Genomic DNA, 22,560 nt, shown 5'->3' with positions numbered 1-22,560 from the left:
TCTGACTGGTCTGTAGCACAGCGTCTGGTGACTAGCACTGTGCTTGATAGAGCTCAGCCTAATAAAGGACGGAGGGGGCTCTGCAATGTAGGACACTGCAGAAGACATCTTAATTTTGAAGTGCTCCACTTTAGACAGGTGTGGTGGCATACACCTGTAATCCCAGCTACTCTGGAGGGTGAGGCAGGAGGACAGCAAGTATGAGGCCAATCTGGACAACTTATTAAAACTGTCTCAAAATAAAATATAAAAAGGGCTAAGGAATAGCTCAGTGGTAGAGCACTCCTAGCTTCAATCCCCAATATGGAGCAGGGGAAGGGGGCAGCAGGAAGAAGAGGTCTCCACTGCTTTAAAAAGAAAGAAAGAAAAAAAAAAGTGTTTAATAGCTGCTGATCTACACAACTGACAAATGTTTAATGAAAAGCCTGAAATGGGTTAAAAACCGAGGTGTCTGGCACTAAACTGTCCCAAAATTGAGGTCATGTTTGGTTCTCTGGGGGGGGGGGGATTGTGAGAAGGCAGTATCTGGGAACCAATATTGTTCCCCAAAGTTCTAACTAGTTCGAGGAGAAAAATCTCACAGCAGTAACACAATCACATACTACTGATAAAAACAAATAAAAAAGGCAAAGTTATATTTTATCTTTCACAATCATCAAAATTAGAATTTAAAAAATACATTAAAATGAAACAAAAGGCTCTCAAATACCCAAGAGCTATAATAAAGTCAAATTTTACATGTGTAGTTGGTGGTATCCTGAAAGAAAAAAAAAAAAAAAATGTGCTGGCTTTTCAAAAAGCACTTATGAAAAAAATTTAACTGACTTAATAAAGGAAGTTATTTGTATAAGGGGCAAAACTCACAGATTTAACAAAAGGCACTTGATAAGTTTGGCATTTAATTCCAATCTGGGAAAAGATCATGGAATGGGGTTTGCATAAGAGAAAGGTGTTTGAAAAGTCAGCTCCACACTATACCCATTCTACAAACTGTCTTTCTGACATTCTATTTGGAGACAAACCCAACCCTAGAGAGCTGTTTAAACAAGTTCAACCTTAAGCCTCAGGTCTAGAGAATGAAAGCTTTGTTCTCACTCAAAAGAGACGTTTGATGTTTATGCTATGGAGACCTGTCATTGCAATTTAATTTATGACTGACTATAAATACCTGAACAGGGGTGCAAAGGCCCACCTGCTGCCCAGGAGAATGTCAAGGTAAAACTGGAATGAGTGGCATCATTATGAGAGAGTGGCCAACGTTCCTGGGACCTAAGTTTACAAAATTTGTTGTTATATTTAAGACTATCTACCAGTAACTTCATTTATTTGTCCTTTCCTTACAGTTTATAATAAACATGTAAAACCACTGTTGTCCTTCTTTGTTGTATTCAAGTAGATATATTTCTGGCTTATTAGGGAAGGGGAGAATATTTATCACTGGTATTTTCTTTCTGACCTATTTACTATCATATGGATGAGTGGAAAGGAGACAGTGTATGTCACAGTTCTGAGTCAGAAAAGGGATAGGAATGACTGTTTGGGGGAACTGGGACAATGAAAGAGGGAAAAAATCAGTCAAGATTGAGAAACTAATGAAACTAAGATCAAATTCATTTGGCTGAAATAAAATGGGTAGAAGGTAAGCAGGAATGAAAGGGGAGATAGAAGGATAATTATGGTCCGAGTAACTCACAAGTGGGATAAAAACTATATATATAAATTATGTTTATGTATATATGTGTGTGTATGTGTGTGTGTGTGTATAAAAATTACCCCAGGATGGATTTGGAACTCTTTACCTCGGATTTTATTGAGAGGATGGAAAAGGAATGAATTCAACTAAACAAATGCTACTTAAAATATGTGACAGGCCACAGCCATATAGAGAATAAAACAGTTCCTACTGTCAATTTTTGTGGGTAGAGGTTGGGAGAGTGGGAGGAAAATAGAACTATAAAGCACATGACCTTCCACATTACCAATATGGATGGGGCACTGGAATCACTGACTGGAGAACACAAGAGGACAAGGGTCCCACACTGGAGGATGTTGGATTTAACTAGGAAGAGAAAGGGAAAGGAAGCACTCCAGGGAGAAGAAACAGAAAAGGTAAGGGGAATGGCGGATATGGTGGCACACACCTGCAATCCCAGTGGCTTGGGAGGCTGAGGTAGGAGGATCATGAGTTCAAAGCCAGCCTCAGCAACTTAGTGAGGCACTAAGCAACTCAGTGAGACCCTGTCTCTAAATAAAATACAAAAAAGGGCTGGGGATGTGGTTCAGTGGTTGAGTGCCCCTGAGTTCAATCTCTGGTACAAAAAAAAAAAAAAAAAAAAAAGTAAGGGAACATGAAAAATACAAGGTATATCAGTTCCACAGTAAACTCAGTAAACTGACAGATGCAACAACAATGCCAAGGTTCCTGCCAGAGACAAGGACTAACTAGGGCCAGATCAGATTGTGATGCCAAGTGAAGGGATCTGGAGTTGATCCTAAAAGCCACATAAAAACAGTGGAACTATCAGACAGTATGTTTTCCAAAGTTAAATCCAGCAGTAGATATTAGAACAAATGGAAGACTAAAGGCCAACTACTTGGTTAGAAAACCACTTTCACAGTAACCATAGGCTACAGTGGATCACAGTATTTAGAACACATGCTTTGGAACTGGACCAGCTTTGAGCTCATTGCTTAACCTCTGTGTGCTCCAATCGCCTTATCTGTAAAATAAGGAGAAGGGTGCCTCAAAGAACAGCTAAATAAACTGGGAGTGGTGGTGCACTCTTGTAATCCCACAGACAAAGGAGGCTGAGGCAGGAGGATTGCAAGTTCAAAGCCAGACTCAGCAACTTAGCAAGAACCTGTCTCAAAATTTAAAAAAATAAATAAAAATAAAAAAGGGTTACAGATGTGGCTTAGTGGTTGAGTGTTCCTGGGTTCAATTCCTGGTTAAAAAGAAGAAAGAGAGAAAGAGAAAGAGAAAGAGAGAAGGGGGGCAGGGGGAATGGCTACACAGAGTAAATGAAACAACACAAGTGCTTAGCACAATGCTTGAGTATACAGTAAACAGCAAATTAGATGTTTTTACTTCTACTGTCAGTGAATGAGAAGGGTCTGAACTCTTCATATTTGTCATAGTTCCAACAAGCAGAAGTAATCAATTTGTGTGTAAATCATAGAAGGGCAAGAACACACTCTTTCCTCAGAATCCCTCTCAACATTCAGTTTGGGGCTATGTATGTCCTAGACATGAGAAATGAACACTGATTGAGCTGGATGTGGTGGCACATGCCTATAATCCAAACAATTTAGTAGGCTGAGGCAGGAGGATCAAAAATTCGATGCCAGCCTCACAACTTAAGGAGACCCTTTCTCAAAGTTAAAAATACATTGAAAAGGGCTAGGGATATAGCTCAGTGGTAGTGTACCCCCTGGTTAAATCCCCAGTACCCCCCCCCACACACACATATATGAAAGGAAAAGAAAAAAAGAACACTGACTGAATTTGATTCAATCTTATCTACAAGTGTAAACTGTAATAGACATATAACAAGACAAAGAGTTGAGACTCTGGGGAAAAGGGATTCTCCTAATTTAAATACCCACTTAACAAAGTCCACTACTCAAATATCCCAGAACCTATAAAACTTATCTCCAAAGCAGGTACAATCCCCTTTCCCTCCAAACACACAATTGTCTAGAAAAAGGTTATAGGCAGATGAAAGTCACATATAATCAAAGAACTTCTTTTCATCTATGAAGTCCAGCAAAAGGATGGCTGGGTACCAGATCTCAGGTGCCCTGAGGCTTGGGATATTTCTCATTAGTCTCCTTTCCTGCTTTACTTTTCACCATCACCCTCCCCAACCCCACATACATTTTTTAAAGAATATCTCTTCACTAATTCAGTTTCTGTAGATCAGAGGTCCAGGTGCAGCATAAACAATGTCATCTAGGGCTGCTTTCTTATCTAGGATTAGTCTTCTTCCAAGCTTACTGGTTACTGGCAAAATCAATGGCCTTGCAAAACAAGGACTGAGGTCCCTATTTTCTTCAGTCAGGGACCACTCAGCTTCTAGAACCTGCCCATGATTTTCTGCCACGTGCCTGTTGAGATGGGCAGTTTGTAACATGGGTGTTTGCTGATTTCCAAGCCAGCCGGAACATCTCGACTTCCTCTTCTGCAATAAGTTGAGAAATTTACTTTTAAAGGTCTAGTTCTAAGAGGTCAGGCCCATCACAATAGATTCCCTACCCGAAGGTCAAATGATTGGGACCCTAATTACATCTGTTAAACATCTATGCAGTAATACCTAAACTAGTATTGGACTGAATAATTGGGAGCAGGTATGTGTACACCAAAACCCAGGAATCTTGGGGGAACAGGGAACAGAGGGTGAACTGTGATAGGTGCAATCAATCTTAATTTGTTTACTGTTTATCTTATCTTGCAGATGGTAAGCTTCATGAAGGAAGGCACTGCCTCTTCTGGCTTATTGCTGTATCCCTAGTACCTACAATGGTGCCTGGCATATGGCAGGTGCTCAATAAATATGTTAACGGAATCTTCAGATCACCATAATAGATACTCAATATGCATCTATCTGTTTAGTTTACTTACAGTCTGGAAATGGGACTTCTAACTGTATGTATTAAAATTCTGGTTCAGTGAAACCAATGAAGAGTTCTTGGAATTCTATGTGATACAATTTTACCTGCACATTTGTATAGCTCTAACAAAATACAGTTGATCTTCATTATTCAGACTCCATATATGTGAATATGCTTACTTGCTAAAATTTATTTGTAAACCCCCCCAAATCAATGCTTGTGGTTCTTTCCTGGTCATTCAAGGACATGCACAGAGCCGCCCAACACACGTTTCCAGCTGAGGTCAAACAAGGCAACACTCTGCCTTCTTGTTTCAGCTCTCATACTGTAAACACATGTCCTTTTGGCAGTATGTTTAGTACCATACTTTTTGTTGATGATTTTGCTATTTAAAATAGTTCCCAAGTATAGAGCTGAAATGTCTAGTGTTCCTAAGCACAAGAAGATAGTAATGTATGTGCCTTAAGGAGACAGTATGTGGGTTAAGTAAGGTTGGTTCAGGTATGAGTTACGTGCTGTTCTTAAGTTCAATGTTAATGAATCAACTGTATATTAAATAGGGTATCTTTATATAGAAACACATAAAACCAGGTTATATATCGATCATTTGATGAAAATGTTGTGACCACAGGCTTGTGGGAACCTACCCCTGTATTTCCTTTAAGAGCAACGTATTATGTATTTGCTAATTTAGTGTGAGCAGCCACTTTATAGAACATTATTACCAAAAATAATAAAATGTGATGGTATGAACCCTATCTTACAGATGAAACAATGAAGCTGAGAGATATGGAATGGCAACTCCAGGCACACTCTAGCACATCATTCTGTTTTATTTTCATTAAAGCACTCATGACTGATAATAGTGTTTACTTTTTTATTTTCAGTCTAAGTCACTACAATTTTATTTATTGCGACTGCAATTTTAAGTTCCACAAGAGTAGAGAATTAGGGACTTCTGTTCATCTTCTGTTATTTTCTCATGCCAAAAACCATCTCTGACATAAAACCAATCAAATAAACAAACAAATGTCCTATATGTAAATAGGTAAATATTAGAGGTGATATGATACTTAAAGTTACTTTCATAATGTTAAATTAAAAATATTTAGCAAGATAAAGTTTAAGTCTAGGTGGAGCTAGAGTTGTGGCTCAGTGGTAGAGAGGTTGTCTGGCATGTGTGAGGCCCTCAGTTCAATCCTTAGCACCATATAAAAATAAATAAATGATCCATTGACAACTAAAAAATATTAAAAAAAAAAAAAAAAAAAAGGTAGAAAGAGAATAAAATGCAAAAGACAAGCAGCACTGCCTGGAGTGGCATGGTCTCTGAAATCCTAGAGTAGATAAGATCACCTGGGATGGAAAATTCACAGCTAAACCAAACTCTGGCAACTCTAGAACAAGAGAAGGAAAGATACTCTGAAACATTGTTTTTTGCTTGGTGTCCGGTTTATCCATGATCCATGGAGAAGGCCAGTAGGTAGAACAGGAAAGAGCAGAAATGATGCCTGTGAAGCCCTAGCTCAGGGTAAGCAGGACATGAGACGGAGAATCTGAGAAGACCAAAAACTGAGAGCAGGTACTCAAACCTGGAAATGAGGCAAAGTGAGAGAAATCCAAGTTTGACTGGCTATAACCACAGGGTCTGAGAGCTGATTACTTAAAAGGACCAGCCTTAAGTCCAGGTTATGGATGCCTGCAGCACAGATAGCATACCAGAAGGCTAATGAGAAAGAGAACTCTAGGATTTTCTTTTTGTAAATACAGAGAGAAAAATGAGATAAGACCCTCATATCAACTTCTACTGTAACAGATTAATAACCCAAGAATTCACACAAAGCAGCAGGATTCAGAATTAATGCTCACTGTTGCTCTGAGCGAAAATCAAGCAGTATACAATAAAAATTTCAAAATTAAAACATAAAAGCCATTTCAGTATTCTAATTTAACCTTCAAAAATAAAGAGGATCTAAAGCACATGAACTGAGAATTCCATTCCACCTCAACACCTTGTACCCCTGAGTTATTATGAGAACAGACTGCAATGCAATTCAACTCATGTTCTAAAATGCAACAAGCAGCTTCAACAGGACATGCTCAAAGAAGCAGCTCGTCCCCTTCTCTCCAGGTTTACTGATTCATATTTTGGTAGCAAGGTTACAATTAGCTCACCAGTAAAAAATAAACCTATTTATAACACAGAAGCCCCCTAAAAGACACAATCATCTAAAAAGGTTTTTAGAGGAAAATAAAGTGCAGTTTCTTCCTATACTGACTGCAGATTCCCAAGGTCTTTTCAGATGAAATCCTCAGTCTAACCTTCCTGTGTTCAGTCACCATTCTGGCCACCTCTCAGCCTCCATGTTCTTATGTAACATTTACATAGTGCCATAAACATACCCAGAATTGCGTAACATTGCCAAACCAATAAAGCCTAAAGCAGGTCACTCTCTCCAGACTGTCTTTGATTAGCACAGGTATGCTGCCTGGTTTATGAAGTAAACTCCTGCCAAAGACAGAAATTAACTTGAGGAAATCTGAAAGGGGCCTACAAAAAAGCACAAATAAGAAGAAATTAACCACAATATGACATGTGGTGCACCTATCAATCACAGAGTATGTATTTTGTCCCATAAGATAAAAAGTAACCCAACATTGCTTATTCACTGAAGTCAGAAACTGTGTCTAAAAATACCTCCCTGCCAACTGGCTATCAGTAAGACAGTCTCACAAATGTCCCAATAAGAGCCACACAGACTATTTTCTTACTTTTCAGAGGGAAAATTGAGGCAGTAACAGAAAGGTTAAGTTACTTGTTCAAGGACAACCTGTAAGGAAAAAGAGCTCTGGAGCTGAAAACCAGCCTCCTCCCTGCATCTGGTTCTAACCTTTAACCAGGAGTAGCCATTTTAATTGCTTTATCACATCTATTCCAGGAGTTGTTTCAACAAAACTTATCAGAGATTCTCTTTTCCTCTACAGGAGTTCACTTCCATAGTATTTCACATCCATATCCACTGAACAAAGTTTACAAGACTTGGCTTGAAATTAAGATTTTTAGTCTGGTCACAGAAATGCAAAATATTCCTATCATAACCCCAAATCCATCTTTCATTGCTTTTATCCTAAGAAATGAATGTCATGTTCTGCTACAACTCAACTTTACATTTTTAAATACTAATGCGAACATTCCTAAGCTAGGTCTTAAACACAGTATACCTCTCAAATGGCTGTTGTTTCTAGTCTTAAAACTTGTTCTCCTTATCACTCTTTTACTAAGTCCCAGTTAACTCATTAATTAATAGAAACACCAACCCTTACTGCTATCACATCATGTCCAAGTACCAGGCATCAGAGCTGTTTGGCTCTCATCACTTCTCAAGTCAATGTAGGGGAGCACTACATAGGAAATGCAGGGAAGGGGGAAAAAAAATCAACTTCTTATTATCCCCTAGCCTCTATTTTCCCAGAACTGACGTTTTACTTTAAGTCTTTTGCAACAGTGGTCTCTGTAGCATGCACTATTGGCAACTAGATGTGTCCCGGAAAAAACTGCAGTGTCTGGCCAAGAAGTTTAAAGGCCTTCGAGAATGTTTGTTGGACACACAACCTAATTTCCCATATACCAAAAAAAGAAACTGATTCCCTATTTTGACCACCCACCCTCACCCCAACAAACATCCTTTTTAGGAAGGCTGCAAAAAAATGAACTCTGCACCATTCAGAACCAGTTGGATTATCAATTAAACATTCTTAACTTAGCTCACAACAAGACAAACCCCACACACACCACACCATATCGGCAGGGAAATGATTGTTTAAAATCTTGGCTACATTAGGAGCAGGATAAAAATTCCTATTTGAGGGATTTAAAGAGTTATTCACATACACATAAAATAAGAAACCTGAAGCCTGAACCTCCTTTTACAACCCTACTAGAGAAATACACATTCCAAAAACATGGCCCATAATAAGGCTCCCCCAACATCCTTATTCCATGAACATCGTTATCTTGCCACAAATGTCAGGCTGTTCCTACATTATCTGCGTGTTTATCAGACCTCACAGAGCAGTTACCTATGCCACAGTGCAGCAACACCTAGGAACACACACACAAGATACCTAACAGAAGCATTAACCAGTGAACAAAGACCTCACTGCATAGGCTACACCACTGGGAACAAATATCAAAGCAGGAGATAATAAACTTGTTTTTGAGACTCCGAAAAGGCATAGTGTCTTTTCTTCATGTTCTGCTTTATTAAGGAAGACTGGATCCACCTGAGAATTGTTTTTAGTGGCTAGAAGAGCCCAAGAACACACACTTGATCTCCCATTGCTGGAAGGTTAGGAGTTGCTAAGTCAAAGCAGCAGGCTTTGTACAAGGGAGCAAATACAATCCTCATAGTCTCTCCCAGATCCATCTGTGGGTCAATAACCACTTCAATGTAACTGCCAAATATAACCTTCATCTGCAACCCCAATGCCAAAACATATTTGACAGAGGACTATCTCAAAGGAAACATTTTAGGGTTTCATCAGCTCTTTTCAGTCTCCAAAGTCTCATAAACAACACATCCAGTGGCGTGTCCCACAGAAAGGTCCCCACCTCTGTATGAGAAGGGTGGCAGAAAATCAGGAGAGCAGAAGGCCGTGGCGGTTGGAAGGTAAGGGGTGTGTGAAGGTGGGGGAGGGCCGGGAAGAGGGATTGTGTGCGAAGGTAAATAAGTACTGACCAAGGGCCAGGGAGACGGTCCAGTGGTGGGATCTTTAAATAATCTTGGGGGTTGGACGCAGGTTCTAGGATATCACCTGAAAGGCATCCACAAAGTGATTAACTGAATGGGCCCCCTGGGGTGGGATGGGGTTGGGGAGACGGGAGGAAAGCAAATACACCTAGATTCAGTTAACCGCCGGGGAACTAGTTTTCATAGGGTTAGAGAAATTCCAAAGCCGAGCTCCAAAAAGGTTGCGGGGCCTGCTCGTCCCACTTCCTCCAGCTTCCACAGGCGTGTGTATTGGAGGTGGGGGTATTTGCCCCGCAGAACGCAGGGGACTGAGCGAAGGGGAAATGTGATTCCCGTTCCAGATCATCAGGGAGGCAGGGGAGGAAGGGTACAGACACGCCAAGTGCAGAAGCTTAAGGGAAGATTAGAGACCCCCTTTCCTATAGCCTGGGGTGCGCGACAGCTCTCATCAGGATACCTAAGAAAAGCAAGACCCCATCACCGAACCCCACAATCTTGGCGGGAGAAAAGGCGCCCCCCAGGAGCATCTGGTGGGTGGGAATAAAGCCCCCCGTTTCTGGACGTGCTTAAGGGCAAAAACCAGAGACCTCTCCCAATCTTAAGGAAGCCCGAACTCCCCTCTATGGAACCTGCGGGTGCAGAGAGTGCGACCCCCCGGAGCTCCCCGAATTCAGTTCCGCCTCTAAGAGGGCTTGGGTCCCCAGGGGCCCGGCGTGAGCTCGGGTGGCCTCTGGGCGGCCGCGCCTCGGAGGTCGGGGGAGCTGACTGAGGGTCACCCCGACTCCTCCGCGCCCCCCGCCCGGCCATATTGTGCGTGTGGGGAGGGGGCGCGCTGTAGCTCAGGGGCCGCGGCTCGAGGCCTCGCCCTCGCCCGGCCCTCTCCATCCCGGCCCCCGCCCCCCACCCTGGGACTCACCCTGGATCCCCCGGGGCCCCGACCCGCCGCTGCCGGCGAGCAGGAGGACAACAAGGGGGAAGAAGGAGGAGGCTCCGGCCGACTCCGCCATAGTAACCGCCGCCGCCGCCGCCGCCGCAGCCCAGCAGCGCCCAGCGCGCGCGCGCCCCCGGCGCCTCCCCTCCTCCCGCGGCCCCGCTCCCGCCTCCCTCTCCTCCGCCCCGCGCCGGCACGTGCGCTCCCGGCGGAGCCGGCGCCGCGGCCGCCGCGCGCGCCCCCGAAGGGCGGGGCCGGGTGCGCGCGGGCGCCCGCCTTAAAGGGGAGTGTCCCTGTTAAAGGGGTGGGAGGGGTTGGCGCCTCCGCCAACCTCGCGGTTCGGTGCGGAGGAGGCTGGAGCGGACGCACCGCCCCCTCCCTCTCCTGCTCCTGGCGCCGCGCATAATTACCTTATCAGCGCCGGTGCCCCGCCCCCATCGGAGCAGCACGAATCCAGTGCGTGTTCACGTTCCTCCATCCCTGCTGCCTAGACTCCAGCCCCATCAGGTCCCCCTGGGATCAACGCAACAACCTCCTGACTGGTTTCCCTCTGGGTCTTCTCCCTGCAATCTGGACACAGCAACCTGTGTGATCGAATCATGGCATGCTTCTTTACAAAATATAGCGAGGCTTAATAATGCTGACAGTCGTAGTGAGGGTTCTGCCCCAGGCACGCTCCTTCCAGGTAAAAAACCCTCTTGGTAAACAATATCACATTATGTATCAAATGCCTTAAAATATTCATCCCATTTATCCGGTAGTGTCCCCTGACTTCAGGAAAAAATGAGGATACATATTTATGCAAAATGTTAACTTCTTTATTTATCATTGTAAAAAGCTGGAAACTAAGAAGGCAATAATAGAAGACTCTGATAAATCATGGTCCACCCCTATGATGGAACATTATTTTGTAATTAAAAATCATGTTTACAAAAACTAATGACGTGAGAAAATGTTCATGAGTTGATGCTAGGTGAAAAAGCAAAACAAAGCTATTTGTGGTATTAACATTTTATTGATAATTCATATTTGCATGGAAAAAAGACTAGAATGATATTACCCAATATTATCAGTAATTATTGCCATGGATTTTTCTTTTTTCTTTTTTCTCTAAACATTTCAGTAATTTCTAAATATTTTCCGAGTAAACATTACTTTGAGATTGGGGGGGGGAGTTTATAAAAAGGAAAACAAATTACCCCATATCATTTTGAAGAATTCACTTTCGTAAACTTGAGGTGGTTTAAAAGGTCAGAGTCTTTGGAGCCAAAGGGCTCTGGATCTGAATTGTTTCTCTTATTAATTGTCTGTGAAACTCCGGCAAGATTTTAACCTCTCTAGGGTATAGTTTCATCATGTGAGATGTAGGGGTAGAGCCAATGGCTAAGGGGTGGGAGAAAAGTTTTTAAATGAATCCTCACCTAACAAGTTGTCACCAAACCAAAGAATTCCCATCCTCATACACAGAACAAGACTGCAGACCAGGGCTGGAAATGTAGCTCAGTGGTAGAGTGCTTGCCTAGCATGCCAAAGCTTAGTCTATGAGTAGGTCAATGTAGCTGCGTGAGTAACCACCTTATTTCTTATTCTGCTTTCCATCATCCCTCCAAGAGGTAGCCCCCCAAGGCTATCTAACTGCTCTCTCAAGCTATGCTGTAGTCACCCTTAGATCTCCCAGCTGTGGTGGAGGTAGCAACACAGTATTGTATGTCTCCTTGGGCTGCTGAATCAAAGTACCAATAATAACTGGCTAGTTTTTAAATGACAGAATTATTTTTCTCTCACTATTCTGACAGCTAAAAATAAGAAACCATGGTATTGGCAAGACGGTGCTGTCACTGAGGTCTCTAGGGAAGAATGCTTCCTTGCCTCTTGTAGCTTCTGGTGGTTCCCAGAATTCTGCTTATGGAAGTATCACTCCAGTCCACCTCCATCTTCACATGGCTTGTTTCCATCTTGTCTCTGCATCCACATCTCTTTCTTCTTATGAGGACATCAGTCATTGGGTTAGAGCCCAATTAGGGATAGAGAGGATGATCAAGGGGTGGAAATTCACCGACTTCAGGGGGACATGAATAGCGGGGGGGTGGGGCACTGTTCAACCTAGTACAGTCACCAGTCCCTGCAGTTGGGAAGGGAGAAAGCTGACCCCTCAGGAGCATGTCTCTGAGGCCAAGTGGGAAGGAACTGTCCTTCCTTATGCCTTACTAAGTGCTGCCACTGTGGCTGCAAGACTAGGGGTCCCAGAGGGGACCTTAATTCCTATACAGTAAGGTCAACCACTTACCTAAATATATAGATCCAGAATGCTGGATCCACAGACCAAATGCCTCATCAGCTCACTCAATAGCATTTGACTCTGGGCAAGATGGTTTACCTCCCTAAACCCCAATTCACTCATCTGTAAAATGGAACTTATAATAGTTCTATCTTATAGAGATGTTATGAGAATTGATTAAAGTATTATAGGTAAAACACTTAGCATAATCTCTAACATGTAGGAAGCAATATAAGAAGAAAACCAATTCTTATTAAGACAATGGGGCCTTTGCTATAATACTATGAAGTGGATGAGGCATATCAGAGTATGCCAAATTTTCAGATGATGTGACTGAGATCTAGAGAAGGTACGCAACTTACCCAAACACCCAAACTTTCAAGCCACAGCCCACTGGCCCTGCACTTTTTTGCAAAACCGCAGCTTCTCATGTTTTTCTGGGGACTAGTCATCAGAACCCAACTAAAGGTAGAAAATGAGATTTGCTGGACAAGGGAGGAGGGCTAGTTATATTGCTCACATGCTGTCATGAGAGTTTCAGGCATCTCCCCAAATCAGAGCTTTCCTGGGTGATGCACCTACCCTCTTTAGACCCAAGAGGTGTGTGGAGACAGACTCCCCAGTTCATACCTGTGCTCTTTTGCTCCTCCACAGCCTGGCCCAAGGATGCCTCCTTCTAGATCTTTTCACATCGCTGAAGGCCACATAATAAATTGTACGTGTTTATGGGATGCTATGTGATGTTTCCATACCTGTATACATTGAGTAATAATCAAATCAGAGGTAGTATATTTATCTTCTCAAACATTTACCATTTCTTTGTAGTGAAAACACTCAAAATTCTTTCATCTAGCTTTTTCGAAATATGTAGTACATTATCATCATCTACAGTTACCCTTCTGTGCAATAGAACCCTAAAACTTCTTTTTCAGAGGGGTTGGGGATTTAACCCAGAGGCACTTTACCGCTGAGCTACATCCCTCCACTTCTTGTTTTTTTTTTTTTTTTTTTTAATTTTGAGACAAGGTCCCATTAAGTTGCTTAGGACCTTGGTAAGTTGCTGAGATTGGCCTTGATATTGCAATCTTCCTGCCTCAGCCTCCTGAGCTGCTAGGATTATGGGCATACACCACCATGCCCAGACAGAACTTCTCTTATCTAGCTGTAACTTAGTATCTTCTGATCGACCTTTCCCCATCTCCCCCACCAACTCTCTCCAGCCTCTAGTAACCATTTTCTATTCAAGTGTCCATTAACCTCAGGCCTGACACACATCACGGTTTATGAACTTTTTATCTCCTCTGCTGTATTCCTTTGTCCTGAGATTCCTTAGAGCTACCAGGAGTTACTTTCTAAGGAAAAAGTCTACTGCCCCTGAGCCTCCAATGACTAGACCACCCAGTGTCACAGCTGCCATCTTGGTTACAAGACAAGACACCACCACTTAAGGGATTCCATGTGATTTACCTTGGCGAATAGCAGGGCCATTGATCCCAGAAGGCAGTAGTTCATCATCATTAATCCATTCCACAAGCACTTACTGAGTACTTATAGTGTACGAGGCACAACATATAGACATGCGTAAGTCTTGGTCCTTGCCCTCATGGAACTTGCAAACTAATAGAGACAAGCATGAAAGGGTAACAACAGGTTATAGATGCTATGGCAAAAAAAACATGAAGACTCAGTGGGGAAACACAGAGGGCATGGATGATTCACCTCTGCAGGAAAAGGCTTGGAAAATCAAAGAGTGCTTCCCAGGTAGACATGCCTGTTTGGGGCAGGGCAGGGGATGGCAGGAGACTGTTTTGCCTGGTGTTTAGGGGAACAGTGAGCAACATGGCATTATACCCAGAGAGTTCTGGTTGAAGGGGCTGGTGATAGAGCCAAAATATTGGAGAGATAGGCAGTCATAGAAGTATACTTGGAGGAGTTCTAATCAGTGGAATAAAGTGATCATATTTGTGTTTCCTGAACCAAGTGAACTTGAACTTTGTGCAGAAGATGGTTGGAGGAAGGCAAGATTGGTAATAAGGAAATCAAAGAGTTGGCAATTCCAGTAGCCCAGACAAGATGGAATGAGAACCTGACCCCATGCAGTAATTGTGGAGGTGGAAGAGCCACCACGATCACCTTTTTTTTTTTTTTTTTTTTTAAGCAGAGTCTCACTAAGTTGTAGAGGCTGGCCTCAAACTTATGATTCTCTTGCTTCCACCTCCCAAGTCACTGGAATTGCAGGCCTATGCCACTGCACCTGAGGAGGTTTAAGAGATTTAAAGTGGTGGAAACAGGAAGACTGACTGGATGTGGGAGGTGAGGAAAGGGGATGGCCCCTTATAATTCTAGGATAATCTGATTTGGGTGACCAGCTGTCTGAATTCCATTCAGCAGAATAGGAAGGGCAGGTTTGGATGATTTCTCTGTTGGGCACACTGAATTTGAAAAGTGTCTGATGTCTGGAGTCACAAAAGTGGCCTTGGAAGCCAGCAGCATATCATAGATAATCAAATGGCTCAAGAAAGCACAAGAATTCTGTAACAGCCACAGGAAAGAAGAGACAGAGAAGGGATAGTTACAGAAGTGAGAAGAAAATCTAGAGATGACAGAATCAGGGAACCAAGGCAAGAGAGACTCTGAAAAGGTCCCTAGTGCCTAATGTCAAAAAGAGGTCAAGTAAGATGAGGAACAAGAGTCTAGGGATTTGAGAACTTAACCCCCATTGGTGATGTTTACCTGGGCAGGTTCAGAGGAGAATGGAATGGAGGCATAACTTGAGGGACTGCATGTGGATGGAAGCAGACTTAGGAAGACTGAATGTCATCTATTCTTTAAAAAAAACACTTGACTGAGTTGAGGAGGGGAAATTTGGATTTCCTTCAGAATAGTAAATCAGGTACTTTGAGTAAACTTCCTGCTTACAACTTCAAATACTCAATAAACTCAATAAACTAGCAAGACAGTAAAGAATGCTCAAGTCAAAGATGAAGAACAGGGGGGAGGGAAGGGTTAGTGTTAGGGTTAGAGTTAGGGTTAGGGAGGGGGGCAAGTATGGAGGAAGGAAGTACTGTATAGTGGGTAAAGAGGGATGAGAGGGGTGGGGGGAAGGGAAAAAATAACAGAATGAATCAAACAACATTACTCTATGTAAATTTATGATTACACAAATGGTATGCCTTTATGCCATGTACAGAGAAACAACATGTATCCCATTTGTTTACAATAAAAAAAAAAAAAAGGTGAAGAACAACCCAGTGCAGTGGTGTACATCCATAATCCCAGTGATTCAGGAGGCTGAGGCAGGAGGATAGCAAGTTCAAAGCCAGCCTCAGCAACTTGACAAGGCCCTAAGCAACTTAGCAACACCCTGTCTCAAAATAAAACATAAAAAGGGCTGGGGATGTGGCTCAGTGGTTAGGTGCCCCTTGGTTCAATCCCTGGTAACTGCACCGCCCCCCCCCCACACACACACATACACACAAAGAAAACAAAAACAAAAACAGGTTGGGCTCAGTGGTAGATACTTTCCTAACATGTGTGAGGCCCTGGGTTCTATCCCCAGTACCACAAACAAACAAACAAATAAAACTAAGCTGAGAATGAAGAGAGGACAGCAGTTCACCAAAGCTGGCTTTCATCTTGAGAGTATTGACATACCAGGTAAACTTGAACTTTGGTTTTTGAAAGTAAACAGGAGATAGGAGATAAAGCCCAGACCCATCCCAAGTGGGATAAGAGACCCTCTGCACAAAGCTGTGACCCACAAAAGGTCACACTCAGTTTAAGAATCAACTAGAAATAGTTCACTCCTCTAGCAAGTCACAAGTAAATCTGCCCGATTTGAACTTTGGCACTGAGTGAGAATGGGGAACAATCTTCCCTGAGAATTCATAACTGCAAGCTAGCCTCTGATTTGTTTTCATTCCAAACTTGCTCTTCCTGATTACTTTGAAAAACTAGTGGTCCTGGGGCAATAGTATTTTTCTAGAAGAAAGAAGAGCAAATCACCTCTAGAGGACCCACCTTCAACCCAAGTTATGAGGAATTCTCATAGACAATATTTCAAGAAATTCAATCTACATAGTCAAAAGTTCAAAAACACTGACAGAGAACTCATGTAGTCAACTTGTATAGTCATAGAAAAGTCTCTTTTGAAAATGAGGTTAACTTAAAAATGTATAAGTTTTTCATGAATTCAAGGATACTTTACTAATCGTTAGGTATTCACTAATAGAAAAGAAATAGTATATAAGTTCCAGGTTAAGAGAATGAAGGAAATAGAATGAGAAAATAGTCCAAGGGAGCAAGAAAGGAAAAAAATAGGGCAGTGGTAAAATGGGATAAATAGAAAGAACAAAATGAATTCAATATATACATGATTACAATAAATGTAAATGGACTAAATAATCCAATTTAAAAATAAAGATTCCCAAACTGAACAAGAGAAATAAAGAAAAGAGTGTTGGGGAAGGATACAAAGGTCAAGGGAGTGACCCTACTTTATTTTGTTGCTTTAATAAAAGAAAGACTGAAACTTAGGCTGTATAAAGGAACCAAGAGGGGTTCAAAGATACAGGAAGAAGAAAGAGTAAGTCATGGAGCCAAAACCCAAAGTAGATTGTGAGCACAGGATCAAGAGCCAGAGGTACAGGGCCAGCCTTGGTCTGGGGGAGATTACTACCTTCTCAAAGACTGGAGGAAGGAGGTGCATAAAGAGAAAGTTCACAGGCACGAGAGAGTCATCCTGATGGTAAAGGTGAAGTCATGGCCTCTGTTTTGGTACCATGTACTCATGTGGAAGGGTGGTGTGGTATATGATGGTGGATGTCTTTGAGGAAAAGGGGTAAGAGTTTGTAAAAGCCACTGTGGAGGATGAGAGGCATATACAGCAATATAGAAATCAAAAAGAGATTGTCAGAGCAACATTGGGACCCAGCCAGGATTGCAGTACATAAAGTTGAGGTCACAACAAACCCCTTTATGGAACAGTTTTCTCTTGAAATACTCAGAAGCCTTGGGTGGAGACATAAGATAAGGTGAAAGGGGTGGAGGTGGGGGTGTGAGGGCCTAGGGGCTGGTGGAAGGACTGATGGGATAGGATGTCGAGGGAAGCAGAAGGAGAGCAAGTTGGAAAATGGAAAAAATTTAAGGCTGGGTACAGTGGCATACACAGTCTCAGCTACTCTGGAACCTGAGGTAGGGTGATGACTTGAGCCCAGGAGTTAAAGGACAGGCTGGGCAAAACAATGAGATCCACACCTCAAAATAAAAAGTGGTGGGGAACTTGAGAGTGATGTACCTCATGGATGAGGATGGGGCCCTGGCTAGAGTGACTGCTATGGGCCTGAGAATCTCAAAGGCTTCAGTCAGTGACAGGAACCTAATGCAGTCAGCAGCCTGCAGTTCATGCACAGTAGTCCCATAGGATGATGCCAAGTTGTGATGTTACTGAAGAAAACCCTCCTGTGCTCTCCTCTGTTTCTGCTCCAGAGGCTACTGCATGACTTTTGAGGCAAGCCTTCTTTCTTTCCTCTAACCTGCACATTGACCTTGTTACACCCCACTGCCTCCTTGGTAAGTAGGCACTGTGCCCTCAGCCTTGATGATTCATACTTCAGTTTCTATCTGGGCATGCCCAGTGTCCAGACAGGATTGTTCTCCCAGTCATCCTCCTATTGTTATGGATCTCACAGCTTTCACCTTCTTACCAGTACCCCTCTCCTCTAGGCCCTTGGTATTCCAGGCCAGAAGCTCACAGCACACATCTATGGCACTGCTGTACCATAACCTCCCTACCTTCTGGCCACCCGCCCTGCAGTCCCCCAGATACACCCTAGCATACCCATGTTCCAAGAAATCTCCCTACATTTGTCAGCTGCCTTCTTCAGGACATACGAGCTATCTATTGCTTACAGTCATAAAATTCTAAACCTTGAGGGGATTTTCAAAATTATTTAGTCTGGCCCTGTTGTTTTCTAGATGGAGAAACTGAGACCCAGAGAAGAAATACGTGTTGTCCAGGACAGAGCCCAAACTGGCAGTCAAGATCTCTACACAGTGAGAACTTACTATTCATCCAGATTGACTTCTCTTATGCGTAAAAAGTGTTAAGAGACTGACCACAGACTCCTAAGAAATTTATCCAGGTTATTTATCTATCTTCCCAGTAGCCCCATGAGAGAGGTAATATTATTTATTCCATTGCAGAGATGAGGAACTGAAGCATAGCTCAAGGTCACCCAGCAAATCCCCACCTCAACTGACAAACACACCAAGCCCCTCAAAGTTTTCCTCCTACCTGGATCACAAGTCTATCACTCTCACCTGGTACCCCTGCTTCTTCTAGGGGAGTTTACATAGTCTGCCTTCTGTCCATGCTCTTGCACCAAGGCTGGACACCTGAACCAAGGGAAAGCAAGAAATAGATTGACTGGGCCACTCGAGTCCTCTCTTGGGAGTATTTGAACTAAGAAAGTGCAGAAACTGAGTTACTTAGATGGTGGTGGGAACAGGAGACTAGTACCTGAAGCCACCCTGGGTCGGATGAGTCAAGAGAGGACATTGGATCAAAGGCACAAGAGAAAGAGAGACAGAGAAAGGGCTTACCCCAGCTGTGCTTGTGTGTGAGTCTGTGGGCACACACCCTCCAACTTCATCTGACAGTCAAATAGTACCCAACACCCAGCCCAGTGTCTTCTCGGATCCCATGAGATCTGACTGTATTTTCCACTACTGAGTTCTCTGAGATTTCCATCTGTCTTCCCAGGAAATCCTCCTTTCACTTCCACCGTTCACGCATGTTTGTCCTTGCAGCCTGTGAGCCAGGCTAGAACACCAGCTCGTGTAATCTACCAGCTCAGGGCCTGCCTCCTTCAGGAAGCCTCCCCCGCCCTGCATTCTCATCTTCCCTAGGCAGACCATAAACCAACCATGGCAGCAGTTACTTCCATTTCCCACCCACCACTCAGCTCATACTTGATTGACTGACTTCTAACTTTGGGGTGCCCATATCTAATTTTAACACTTAAAACTGGACCATTCTTATTGCTACCATTTTGTATTCTAATAAATCCATGTATCCATCCATCATTTATTTACCCTTGGAGCCTGTACTGGATGTCTATGTGCCAGGTACCAGCTAGGCCCTGAGAATGAGTATATTAAACTCTTAGTTCTCGCCCTCCAGGAGTTCACGGTCCAGGAGGGAAATTCAGATCCCCCTTGCCAAACTGGTCACACAACACAGACGCTGGTTTTATGATCCCAGCTACCTACACACACTCACACACATACTCCAGACATGACGATTAGTCCTGTCACCTTGTCACACACACTCAGACACAGGCTCTATCTTGTCTTCTCCTCCGCATTCCTCCACCTCCTTCCTTACACCTAGTGCCACCCCTGTTTCCTGCCTGGCCTCTGACTACTAACTGCCAGGAAGATGCCCTGAAGTAGTCCTCCCTTTACTTTCTCTCTCTCTCTCTCTCTCTCTTTCTCTCTCTCTCTCTCTCTCTCTCTCTCTCTCTCTCTCTCTCTCTCTCTCTCGGTCCTTATTCTGTGGTACAGGAGTGTGTGTGTGTGTGTGTGTGTGTGTGTGTGTGTGTGTGTGTGTGTGTATGCTATTTTAAGACCCCAGCACTTTGCAAAAACCTGGTGGAGAATCCTGCCAAAGCCCCAGGGTGGGGGAGGGGAGGCTGGGCAATCTGAGCCCTGGGCAGACTGGGTGTCTGGGGAGCCAGGTTAGCAGCCGCCAGCTGCAGAGCCTGGGCTCAAACCGCCGCCGCCCTTGACTGCTGCTTTCCAGCCCCCCAGTCCCAGCCTGACCCGGTCCAGTCCATCCAACCCCACTTTGCCATGCCCAGCCCTCCTGCCTCTCCACTAGTTGCTTAGGAGTTTGCATACTAGGCATCATGTAAAATTGTTATGTTTCTGGAAACACACACACACGCCGAGAAGCCTTGAAATTCTTCTTGGAACAGGTCCAGGGATTTATTTATGAAATTCCCAGGGGGTGGGAGAGACAGAAGTCTGGACTTTGCAGACTGAGTGCTGAGCCGTCATCTCATCAACATAACCACGGCTCTAGTGTGCACTTACTACATGCCCCCTGCGTGCCTGTGCCAGGCAGAGGGCTGGGGCACGCCCTTGGGCTCAGGACTCAGGACAGCAGGGTGCCCTCTCCTCCCTACCTCCACAAGAGGAAAACACAAGCATAGCGTTACCTTATTTTGGCCACAGTTGCCTTCTGTGATCTCTCTGCTCCCACTCCTGCCAGCCCTCTCTCCTTGCTTCTTCCTCACTGAGTCTGCAGCCTCTCCCTGCTGTCCCCTCCACCTTAAAGTCCCATGATGTCTTGTGGATGGATGTGCGGGGCCCCCAAAGAAAGCCTTCATTGCTAGTTTCTACCCAAGTGAGAAATCGGAGAGCCATAGTATGCTCCAGGTACTACTCAAACGCTGGCAGTTTGACATAGAACAGAAGTGGGGTTTATGGCTTGGTGTGCATGGCAGGGTCTGCCAGAGGCTGGAGGAAGCTTGATGTCCAAATCTCTTATGATGTTTTCCCATCCTCCCCTTGGACTTTAGGTGGGAGATGGTGGGAGTGATGAAACAGGGGAGAGGAATCAGAGACTCTGCTTCCAGAAGCCAAAAGTGCAGAAGCTTTCCGCTGCCTTTAGGTCACTGGCCCTCTCTAGTCCCACCAATTCAAAAGGGAACTTGGCAGCACTTGAGGCTTTTGAGGCCTCACTTAACTCTGTAGAGGTGGGAAGGGGTGAGTTCAAATATGTCTTTAGCTCTGACTTTGAGGATGAAGCCATAGACTCAATCCCCAGAGAATGACTTTTTTGTTAGTTTCTTTGTTTTTTCCGTCCTGGGAATGGAACCCACTGAGCTTCATCTCCCGTCTAAATAGCCATCTTATGCAAGTGGCAAGATTTTACTCCAAACTTTAGGAGTAAGATCTCAGTTGAAAATATGGAATAGTTTGTCAAAGATATGTTAGATAGTTTAGACAGGTCCACTGCACTTTTAAATCAGGAAATGAGGGACTTTTGAAAATCAAAGGACACCATCCAGAAAATAATCAAATCAGAGCACAGGTAATGAAATATATTAAGTAAAAAATGCACTGGAAAAACAACAGCAGAAGTATCCTTTGGAGATTACAGAACCTTCCCTACTCCAAGCATCCTAGGTTCCAGGTTCTGATGTCTAGAATCCCCACTTGTTTAAAAAAAAAAAAAAAAAAATTAACTAAAAAAGTCCGAGTGACCTCATAGAGCGGAAGTCTCTTCCTCCTTTGGGAAGCCCCAGCCTAGTTACACAGAATGAGTTGGAGTGGGGAGATATGCCTTCTAGCAACCTCTCCCAGGGAGACAAGCAGGTGCGGGCAGGCTTCTGCCTGGAAGCCTGTTGGGAATAGGCGGGCACAATCCTGGCTGAAAAGAGGGCCGTGTCAGCCTATGAGGGCTTATGTTCATTCCTGTGAGAGAGTGTGCACACGTGTATATGTGTGTGCTCATGAGCATGCACATGTTTGAAAAGGGTTAACTTAGCACTGAAGGCTCAGAGACATGTCACACTCATGCCCATAAAGCTAATGAACCATGACCCTCCTCCCAGGTTTATGGGAAAATGTATCCATGGGAAGGTAGGAAGGCCCAGGTCTATTTCCAGATAACTTAGTAAAGACCATGGCCTTTGGCTTTAGACAGATATGGGTTCAAATCCAGCTCCATTACTTGCTAGCTGTATAATTTGGGGCCCATCACTTAACTCCTCTGACCTCTGGATTCATCATCTGTAATATGGGAATAATGATTTTTAGTCTTGCAGAACATGTGTGCATATAGAGTGGAACTGTCCTTTATCAATTGCCAAAGGTAGTAGAAATGAAATTTATGACTTCTAAGAGGTCGATAATGCTGGTACTGAAGTCAAACTGCCAGTTTTTAACATCACCATCTGTAAAGCAGGGATAGCAGTGGC

The 22,560-nt window shown here is 43.7% G+C and overlaps 1 protein-coding gene and 1 long non-coding RNA gene across 3 annotated transcripts in view; both read right to left on the bottom strand.

Annotated features, from left to right (window-relative positions):
* ACVR1B (activin A receptor type 1B) overlaps nt 1–10,457 on the bottom strand; it is a 40,803-nt gene extending 30,346 nt beyond the window's left edge. Inside the window, exon 1 of one of the 2 annotated variants that reach the window (XM_079142194.1) lies at nt 10,279–10,457. In XM_079142194.1, the coding sequence (XP_078998320.1) occupies nt 10,279–10,369 (91 nt within the window). In that variant the 5' untranslated portion in view covers nt 10,370–10,457. The remainder of the gene's footprint in view (nt 1–10,278) is intronic. The other variant, XM_079142193.1, reaches the window with a different exon arrangement.
* A 252-nt stretch (nt 10,458–10,709) lies between these two features.
* Nucleotides 10,710–14,302, bottom strand: LOC306662480. Its single transcript, XR_013764121.1, has 3 exons — nt 14,039–14,302; nt 13,202–13,323; nt 10,710–10,863 (listed from the first exon to the last, which is right to left on the bottom strand). It is a non-coding gene; the product is annotated as an uncharacterized lncRNA (long non-coding RNA).
* Between the last annotated feature and the right edge of the window lie 8,258 nt (nt 14,303–22,560).

The sequence above is a fragment of the Sciurus vulgaris genome, assembly GCF_902686455.1.
Source record: "Sciurus vulgaris genome assembly, chromosome: 5".
Lineage (NCBI taxonomy): Eukaryota > Metazoa > Chordata > Mammalia > Rodentia > Sciuridae > Sciurus > Sciurus vulgaris.
This window is presented reverse-complemented; position numbering and strand designations above follow the sequence as displayed.